This window comes from Paroedura picta, chromosome 16 (assembly GCF_049243985.1).
Source record: "Paroedura picta isolate Pp20150507F chromosome 16, Ppicta_v3.0, whole genome shotgun sequence".
NCBI classification, from domain to species: Eukaryota; Metazoa; Chordata; class Lepidosauria; order Squamata; family Gekkonidae; genus Paroedura; species Paroedura picta.
In genome coordinates this window covers 27,448,698-27,459,017 of record NC_135384.1, presented here as the reverse complement: position 1 = coordinate 27,459,017, position 10,320 = coordinate 27,448,698, and the positions used below count along the sequence as shown (strand labels likewise).

At 49.7% G+C, this 10,320-nt stretch overlaps 1 protein-coding gene across 1 annotated transcript in view; it reads right to left on the bottom strand.

Annotated features, from left to right (window-relative positions):
- Positions 1 to 6,610: 6,610 nt before the first annotated feature.
- The window catches only part of IKZF3 (IKAROS family zinc finger 3), a 31,981-nt gene continuing 28,271 nt past the window's right edge, over positions 6,611 to 10,320 (bottom strand). The window contains exon 8 of the mRNA XM_077314900.1: positions 6,611 to 10,071. Within this exon, the coding sequence (XP_077171015.1) occupies positions 9,368 to 10,071 (704 nt within the window). The 3' untranslated portion in view covers positions 6,611 to 9,367. The remainder of the gene's footprint in view (positions 10,072 to 10,320) is intronic.

The following is a 10,320-nucleotide window of genomic DNA, read 5'->3' as shown; positions in this document are numbered from 1 at the left end:
GCTTCTCATAGCTGAATCGCCTGTTTGAAACCCGAAGACGCACACCTTCCTTTCGAACACGTGAAAAAGGTTTATTTTGCAGAGCACACAAGAATGATCCAGCTCCTGGTGTGTCTAAATGAGTCACTGTTTGGGGCACGCCACCTGACTGCGAGGAAGCAAACTGAGAGCAGTGACTCATACAGTGAAGCGGTAGGCATCTTCCTTTGAAGGCCGAGGATTCTCCCGCCTCTCTGAATGAGGAATTAATAACTGGTCAGGCATACAGTAGAACTACCCACCACCAGCAATGTCTCCTTAGGACAGGGCAGTTAATCATGCAGAGACACAGCCTGTGAGGTCAGCCCTTGCATGGTTTGGTTCATTTTGTTCTCTTCACACCCCTTTGCGGGTTCCCCCTTCCCATGACAGATAATAAAGATCTGCTGGAAAGCAACCTGCTTGGGAAGCATGGAGGGCATGGTTTTATTTTATTTTGCCTGAATGTGCAGCTTGGCTCACTGGCTTGAGTCATCTGATGCTCTTTGCCCTGCAGACCGTAATCAACCATTTCCTGTTTAAGGGGATGCTCTGGTCTGCAGACTGTGGGCTGGTGTGGGTGAATGTGGATAGGGGGGACACGCATGGTTTGGAGAGAGAGTGCAGCTGGACATGCCTTCTTTTGCAAGGGGCCAGTGCCGCAATGCCCTCGGGTGAGGCAGGATACTGGGGCCTTTGCTGCCAGCCCCCCAAATATGTCATTTCTCTGCCAGCTCACTTATGAGGTTTTTGCCGCTCACATACTAAGCTGCATACACGGCCCAGTGGCTGTGAGCATGGGAAGTGGGAAGGCTCATGTTCAGGGCTGGGAAATGGGGCACAAGCACATGGGCAAGGGGGTGGAGAGGGGGCTCTGGGAATTCTCTGCCCAGGGACCCTGAAACTCTGCACCCGGCCCTTCTTGAACCCTTCCAGCTAGCATGAAAGTGAGCTAGCGTGGAAGAGTAGTTAAAGGCCAGCAGACTCGAATCTGGAATTCTGGGTGACCTTGAGCTATCCACAGTTCTTTTAGAGCTGTCCTCACAGAACAGTTCTCTTAGAGCTCTCTGTGTCTCATTGACCTCACGCGAGAGGAAGGGAAAGAGGTTTGTAAGCTGCTTCAAGACTCCCTCAGATAGTGAAAAGTGGGATATTAAAAAACCTTCTTCTTCTTCTTCTTCTTCTTCTTCTTCTTCTTCTTCTTCTTCTTCTTCTTCTTCTTCTTCTTCTTCTTCTTCTTCTTCTGCTTGGCCATTGCTTGCTTCTGCACTAAGCCTCTGGCATTGCTTTGAGGTCTCCCATCCAAATACTACTCAGCGTCGCTTCTGTGATCGGACGAGATGGGGCCAGCCTGGACTACCAGGGGTCAGAACCCCATGGTCAATTAACTACCCTGGAGGGCCAGCAAGCAAGGCAGAGAGGCCAAGGCCTTCCCCTGACGTTGCCTCCTAGCACTGCTGCCTACAGATAGACTGCCTTTGGATACAGGAGCTCAATCCAGTTCGAAGTCGACGATGGCCGCCATTGCTATGGAACTTGGGGGGGGGGGTCACTCCTTGGGAGGGGGTGTTAGGAGACGCCTATTTGGAGAGGCGCCCTCGGTTGTGGGACAGGAAGGAGAGGGGGCACCGTCCTCCCAGGGGGTCTCGCTCAGTCATATGATCCCAAGGCTGCGGGCCCATGAGCAGCCCTCAGGAGTTTCACTTCCCAAGTCCCCGCCAGAAATAACTCCAGCAAGAGCTGCTTATCCAACCCTGACCAGATATTTTTAACAAGCCTGGGGTTAAAGCGATGAAAAACTTGCACGGTGGAGGTTTTTGTCATTCTTTTTACGTCTCTGGACTGAAGGGCAGGTGCCCCGGAGCGGCAGAACCCCAGCCTGTGGTTTGCAAATCAGAGGGATCTTCACTCTGCCTGTTCTTCTTGGCCCCAGCTGCCCAAGGCGGTAAGGAGGTCCCCTTCGCTGGCGGTCTTCAAGCAGCAGCTGGACAGAGGCTTCTCCTGGATCAGTGGTTCTCCACCTTCCTGATGCCACGACCCTTTAATCCAGTTCCTCCTGTTCTGGTGACCCCCAACCATAAAATGATGCAAGGGTTCTTTCACAGAAATTAAACCAGAACTGAGCAGCAGTGTGAAGATCCATTGCTCATGATTGTAGATAAATTGGTCATGAATCCACGAAGCTGCCTTAGACTGACACAGCCCCTTGTTTCATCAGAGTTGGTGTTGTCTATCCAGGGCCTCAGATGTATACCTTCCACTGCCTGGCCTGTTTAACTGGAGATGCCGGGGATCGAACCTGCAACCTTCTCCGTGCCAGGCAGCATCTCCTCCACAGAACCACCACAGCATGCATGCACAGAGCTAGCTCTCCAGCCAAACCTCCCGAGAGCAGGGACCGGGGAGGGGGTGTTGTCTCCTGGTGCTGTGGCCTCCTGTCGAGGTTGGGTACCCCTTGCCTGGGGTTGGCAAAAAGTCCAGGAGCTGAGCTTTGGTTGTAAAGAAATGAGAATCGTGAAGATTTATTCTCAGTTGGCAGATTGTATCACATTTTTATATTTTGGTGGGGTTAAAAAGCCTTGAAGTCCCATTTTGGCTGCCTCTCCCTGCGTTGCCAACTCCAGGTTGAGGAATTCCAGGAGATTCAGGGCTGCAGCCTGGGGAGGCGAGAGACCTCAGTGGGGCTATGATGCTGCAGAGCCCCCCCCCCCCAAAAAAAAGCAGCCATTTCTCTCCAAGGGAACAGCTCACTGTATTTTGGAGCCAGCTGGGCTTAGTGGTGAAAAGCAGCGACTTCTAATCTGGTGCCCTGGGTTTGATTCCCCACCCCTCCCCGTGCAGCTAGCCACAGTCATGACAGAGCTGTTCTTGCAGAGCAGTTCTCTTAGAGCTCTCTTAGCCCCATCCAACTCCCAGGGTGTCTGTTGTGGAGAGAGGAAGGGAATGCAATTGGAAGCTACTTTGGGCAGTGAAAAGCGGCATATAACTCTTCTTCTATGGGAACGTTCACCACATTTTAAAATCGAAGAAAGGTCAGTGCACGCCACAATGCCTCTGGTTGTTCTCCCGCATTTCCCTTTTGCTTTTTGCATCGAGGGGCCCCGGGAGGTGTTACTTCTTCTTTGCAAACTATTATTGGGCCCCGGAGCACCGCCGTGTCTTTCCCCCTTTTTTGAACGCCGCCTTGCGCGGGGAGCCGCGTGCCCTGCAGCCGGCCCCCTCCTTTGTCACGGCGGCGACAGGAAGCGCACCTGCCGGATCCACAGCTCACAAATGTTCCCACCGAAGGCCCTGCGAGAAGGCAGCCAGCCCTGACCCTGTGGTCGCCCAGCATTTGAATAGAACTTTCCCCTGCTCAGAAAAGGCCGGGAGGCCAGGAGACGGCGGGCGGGCGGGCAGAGCCCCCGCAGTCTGCAAACGCAGCAAGGAGGAGGAGGAGAGATTCGAATGAGTAGCCGTGTTGGTCTGAAGTAGCACAATAGAATCCGGGTCCAGGAGCACCTTTAAGACCAACCAAGATTTATTCGAGGCGTGAGCTTTCGAGTGCTTGCACTCGAAAGCTCACGCCTCGAATAAATCTTTGTTGGTCTTAAAGGTGCTCCTGGACCCTGATTTTAAGGAGGAGGAGGCGAGGGACTGGAGGGTCGTGGTGGCCTTGTTTAAAGGCTGAGGCCTCAGTTCTCCTGCTGGAATCTCTGCAGGAGCGCAAAGCAGCGTTCAGACTGGGGAGGGCTGAGCATGGCCTGAATTTTCGTCTCCGGCAGCCAAGCACGTGTCCCTCCCGCTCTGGTCACCGAACCACCGAAAGGCCACTGCAGAGCTGTGAAAACCTCTTTGAAGGATTTTCAGGGCAGCTTCTCTCACCTTTGCCGCAGTTGCTGCTTTGCTCGCCCAAGCTGGGAAGGGCCCCGTGAGTGGGTGGGATGGGGTGGGGTGGGGTGTTTCACACTCTCAAACAGGGCTCAACCCACAGACACGAAAGAGGAGGAAGAGAAAAATGGGTTGCGGGGCAAATTTTCAAGGAGGGTCCAGGGATCCCACTGCCGAACTACTCTTACTACAGAGCAGTTTGAGGCCAGGGGCAAACTTAAGACCCACCAAGTTTAAATCTGGGTTAAGAAGGCTTTTTTGAGCATGCATGCTGCAGTGTGTTTGGTTGCACACGAAAGCTTCGACCCAGAATTAAATACTGTGGGTCTTTACTGTGTCGCTGGACTCACACTCTGTTCTATTGCTTCAGAACAACACGGCAACTCAACTGAATCTACTCTTACTATAAGAAATGATTCCTAGCATCTAGCCAGTTCTTTTCTGCCAGTACTTGAAACCTGTTATTACTGGAGATCTCATGGGATTACAACAGCTCTGCAGGTGACCTGCCTTGGAGGACAGTTTGTATAAACATCTGGAGCTACAGCTGCTGTTTTGGGGTGACAAACTATGCCATCTCCAGACAGACATCAGGGACTTGGTTCAAAGTGAAATCATCCCAGGTGGAGTTATCTCCTTCTCAATCTTCTGTAGCCTTCCCCCCTTGAAGGCAGAGACCCAAAAGTAGGTTGCAACCCTTCTGCAAGTGGGTCATGAGACAACCCTCCCCAATAGCCACCCCTGTCTTTTCCATTGCTCTTTTTTGCACCTCGGAAAGGAAGGTCTGACCCTTGAAACAGGATCTTTCGTGTCATGAATGAAATCACTGGGTTTTTTTTTAATGTTTTAATCACTGGGTTTTTTTTTAATGATGTAGTAGTGCAGGGGTGGCCAAACTGTGGCTCACCAGACATCCATGGACTACAATTCCCATGAGCCTCTGCTAACAGCATGGGAATTGTAGTCCATGGACATCTGGAGAGCCACAGATTGGCCACCCCTCTGCAAGCCGCCCTGAGCTCTCAGGGAAGGGTGGCATGTAAGTTTGAAAAAAATATAAATAAATCCATTAGCTGGGATACTTTAATTAATTGTATTTATTTGTGAGATTTTTTAGGCCAACTGTCTCTAACAATAGACACAGGGCTGCTGGAGAACATTTTAAGAACCCCGTACATAGAATTATAAAAGCCATTTACAGTTTAAAATAAAATTGCTTAAAAACATGCACTGACATTACCCCCCAAAAGCCTGTGATCCAAACAGAACAACGTGTTAATGGGTGCAGACTTTGCCCTCAACCATATGCCTGGTGGGAGAACTATTTTGTTGACTCTACAAAAGTTTGACTGCCGGTCAGGCCCAGATATTTGCTGGCAGCTCCATCCACCAGGCTGGGCTGGAGCCGAAAATTAAAAAGCATCCGATGATTGCCAGAGTGAGTTTCTTAGAATCGTGGGTGGGGGGATTAGCGTTTGGGGTGGTGAAGGAGAAGGTGGTCAGCAGCTGGCATTTAACCTCCGTGTATGTGGGAATGCCCCCTGCTTGGGACTCATGCGCTGGGCAGATGTGCCCTTTGTGCAATGGTTGTTTTCGCATCAACATCTGGCTGACCCCTGTCGGAAATGGAATGCTGAACTCGATGGCCGCCAAGGTCCTGGTTTGCCTGAGATCCCGAGAAATCTTGGGTCAACACTGGATGGGTTTACCACGCCAAGTATTTTGAGGCTTGGGAGTCACCATGCTGAGAAGGTGGGGAACCCTGGTCTACTGAAGTCAGTGGGCTCAGAAGAATTGTGCAGGCATGAACACTTGAAGCTGCCCCATGCAAATCAGACCCTTAGTCCCACAAAACTGTCTGCTCAGACTGGTAGCATCTCTCCGTGGTCCCCTTTTGAGGAGCCATTGGGCAAAGGAGCCAAGTGCACACACAAGGATCTTTGCAAGCCGAAATGCGGGCAGTGCAACCGAATCCATAGCTCTGGAATCTCAAAATGTCGCTTGTAGAGGCTTGCCTCTTGCAAAGACTTTGTCTTGAACGGGGTTCTCCCAATCTGAGGCTAGAATTCACTCAAGTGGGGTCCAAGAAGGGATCCACTGGCTCTCCTGCCCCTTCCACCCAACTCAGGAGTTTCACGTTCAACAAAAAGATGGCTCTTCCGCCTTCAGATGTCTTCATTGGTTTTTGACCGTCAGAAACTTCCTAACTCAGACTGAAATATGACTTTACAGCAGATCTGGGGAGGGATCATTCTGCAACGCTTGGAATTCCCAACCCCACCCCACCTCCCACGCTTTTGGAAAACATCATCAGCCTTGCCGAAGCTCATTCAGAATGGCTCAGATGTTCTGCCTACGTGGCCGTCTCCGATTTTGCCTGGAGAGTTGGAAAATGAAGTGATGCATTTCAGTCCCTGGGGTGGGAATCCAGCTGGGCTTTCTGGCAGGGTAAAAAGTAACAACACAGTCCCGTTTCGCCACCCCAAGGCTAAAGCCATGGGGGAGGAGAACGGTAGCTACCAGGGGAACTGAAGGCAACTGCTGGCTTCATTTCACCTTTCGCTCGACCCAAGTGGCAGTGCCATTTGTAAAAATTGGACAGGGCACAGGGCAGATTGTGCCGGCTCTGACTCAAATGTCATCACATTCAGCGCAGTGAAAGCCTGGAAGACAGCAAGGATCTGGAGGGGAGGGGAGACAGCTTTCCTCTTTCTGCATGGTGGGTGGGTGGGTGGGGTGGGGACACAGAAGGGGCAACAGACTTGAGATAGAAACTCAGTACTCGTGCGTAAGCGCCAAAGGGAAGGTGAGATGCCCTGGAGCGTGTGATCTTTTAAATGGCAGTTTTAGCTGTTTGGATTGAGGCCACACTGGGAGGGAAAGAGGGAAGGAGGGAAGATCATTCTTTTCACACCGGCACAGTTTCAAAAGATCAAAACCTGGCTCCCGAAGCTGCTACAGCAAAGGGGAAGGATCGGCAGCTCACAAAAGCATCCACTTTTCTCCTATGATGTCTGACTGAAATTAGATACGCAAAGGCTTTGAAGAGCCCTAGGTCTATTATGCATAAGTTGAATAATGCACTTTCAATGCACTTTCAATGCACAGGCTGCACTTTAGGTTTTCCTGATCCGCACAGGAAAATCCAGCTGCAAAAGCCCACTGAAAGTGCATGATCCAAGGTGTGCAGGATGGGCACAGGTCTTCCAGAACCCCACCCCCAAGGACTCCATTCTGTCTCAGCCCTGTCTATTGATGAGCTGATTAGAAACAGAGATGCTCCTATAAAAATAGCCATGTGCAATTTGAAACCAGGTCAGTTACTGCACATGTGTATACATGCCCATGCTTGGAGACAAAGGCCACCAAACTATTGTTAGCAATATTTTTACAAACTTTATCAAGCTACAAGCAAAGACAGCTTCAAGAGGGGGTTGGATAAACATCTGGAGCAGAGATCCATTGGTGGCTATTAGCCACAAGGTAGAGAAGGAACACTGTGTCCAGAGCCATGATTTTCTGTCTTCTTGGTGCTACAAGTGTGGACAGTTTCAAGACAGGATTGGATAAACATCTGGAGCAGAGGTCCATGAATGGCTACTAGCCACAAGGTTACCATGAAACACTATATCTTGGGCACATAAAACTCTATGTGCAGGGCAGTGTTGCTCTGTATTCTTGGTACTTCAGGACAGGGGAGAGGGGCAGTGGGAAGGCTTCTGGAATTCTGGCCCTGCTGGTGGACCTCCTGAGGGCACTTGGGTTGTGGCCATTGTATAACACCAAATGTTGGAGTGAATGGGCCACTGACTTGATCCCACATGACTTCTCTTATGTCCTTAATGCTACAAGTACCACTTTTAGCACCCTCGATGCTGACCAGGAAACTCAAGTCTTATACTCTGCTACAAACAAGCTGTTTAATGTGTAATGTGGCTGTGCCAACACATGCACCTCCTCCTCCCAGAACAATAGATACAGAAATGTGAGTATTCACAGCAGGCAACAACAACAAAAAAGTGTGGGGCTAGAAATCATTTGGGGAGGGGTGTCAAGTAGGATTCTATTTGAAAAGGCAATGTGTGGTATTGACATTCTGCCAACAAGGTTATGGGCCCAGGAGATTTTCAGCCCTTGATTCTTTTTGATGCCATCTTCCATGGCCAGCTTATACAATTTGCAAAGTGAAGTTGTAGAGCTGGACTGTACCACATCAGACAGTACATCAAACAAAATGTTTCACCACATTAAAAAGTTCCTCACACATATAAAAGCAGCAAGTTAGGGAAAGGATAATATTTTCTTACACACGTTGTCCTTTCATAGGAAGACTTTTTAATGTATATATGTAAGGGTAAACATGAAACTTCCTTGGAAGGTGTCTGTCAAGATCAGTCATATGTACTCTGATTGGCAGCAGTTCTCCAAGGTCTCAGGTGAAGGTTGTTCTTATCACCTCCTACCTAATTCCTTCCTAAAACTAGAGTTTGAACCTAGGACCTTCTGCATGCAAAGCAGATGCTCTACTGCTGAACCACAACCCCTCCCTAATGAAGCTATTTTTATGGACTATTGGCCTATCAAGCTAAAAGTATTGTCTGCTCTGACTGGTAGCAGCTCTCAAGGATCTCAGGTAGAGGTTTTCCTTTTGCCTACTGCTTGGTCCTTTTAAATGTAGTTGCCAAAGACTGTCTCTGAGGTCTGGACACCTGCAACATGAAACGATACCCTGAGAAGTCCTAAACCAAGTTATACCCTAGCTCCATTGACTTAAATGAACTTAGGTGGGTATAACTCTACATAGGATAGTGCTAACAAAACCAGGAAAATTTGCTACCTCCTACTGAATTGGTCGTAGGTCTTGGAATATATGAAAAAATGTTAACTCATTGGGTTGAGAAACAAAGAGGAATGGGGGGGGCTTGAGACTTCAGACAGTTTCAACATATGATGCAGAGGTCGCGGAACTGTTACATTATCAGTGATATCGAAAAAATATTGAAGACACCACTGTTGAGATTGTTTAAGATGTGTCTACACTACAGATGCCCAACTAAATTAACTCTCTTGACTCAGGGATCCTGGGGGCTCTAATCCTACAAAGATCAGCAGCGCACTCCTAAATGGAGTTGTCATTCTAAGCTCACTGGTTTCCATGGATTTAAACCATCATCTCTCCTTAGGATCGCACTGTTAATACTGTAATAAAATCTGCTGGGTTGCCTTAAACAGAGTTGTGCCCTTCTGAACTCATTGACTTCAATGGACTGAGAAGGGCTTGACTCTGCTGAGGATCACACCGCTAGGATGTTAATGAAGTATGAACAACAACCTAACAAACCCATCTTTCCCAGGGAGGTTATGGTAGAAGCCGCAGTGCTTAAATTATGTTCAGACGAGTTTAAAGGTTGCAGGTGTAGACATGCACTCAGCGTCTTCCTCCCACCCCAAAGAAAACACAACCCATGATGCAGGTGTTTCATTTTAGTCCTATGCTGTGCTCGCCACGGACTATGTGGGAGGAGAACTCATATTTGTTGTGGCTTCTGTGGCCGCACACGTTGCACTCAAAAGGGTCACGGAAGCCGTGGCATCCCATATGGATGGTGAACATCACGTAATCCAAGAAGAGGACCCAACAGTGGTCGCATCGATAGACGCCAATGGGCTCCCCTTCCTTGTTGAAGACCTTCAAGATGTCCCGGGGACAGACTGGGGGCGGTCGGAACAAGTCATATACCCTAGCATGCTCCTTGAAGGACAGAAGTCCGTTATGAGCCTGCAGGGAAGGTGGAGGACCCAGTGGGCCTTGATGGTAGGCATGGCTCTGGTGTTCGTCTTGGTTGCTGTCTGAGTCAGTGGAATCTTGGCCACTGTTGTTTGGAGAGAGATCCCTTTCAGAAGATGTGGTCTTGTCCCTCATTTGGGCATGGCCCTTCTCCAGATCCTGCGGGCTGCCGTTGGGTGCTTCATTGCGGGTGAGCACGAGGGGGTACAGGCTGCTGATCACAGGAACCATCTCAGAAGTCGGAGCCGTTGAAGTCTGCACGAGAGGACGCAGGGCATCGGCACCAAGGTAGCCGATGGCTGGCTCCACTATGCGGCCCTGCAGCCCGGGGTCCCTCTCCTTCTCATACATGAAGCCTGGGCTGTAATTCATCTCGAAGCTGTGCCGTTTCTCACCTGCAGTAAAAAAGAAAGATACTCCTGTTGCCTCCTTTATGTCTTAACCTGGAAGCTGCCCTCTGATCCCTCCTCTCCCTTTGTCCTCTCCCACACTGCACATGGCCTTCCACAGGGACTCTTCCTGTAAATACAAGGCCCTCGAACTCCCACACACGTGATGTCAGATAAGTTGGCGATTTGTGATAGGGAAAGTACTTTTAAGAGCAGGCTTTCTTCACAACCCTGGGGTTTCTTGAGAACCCTGGA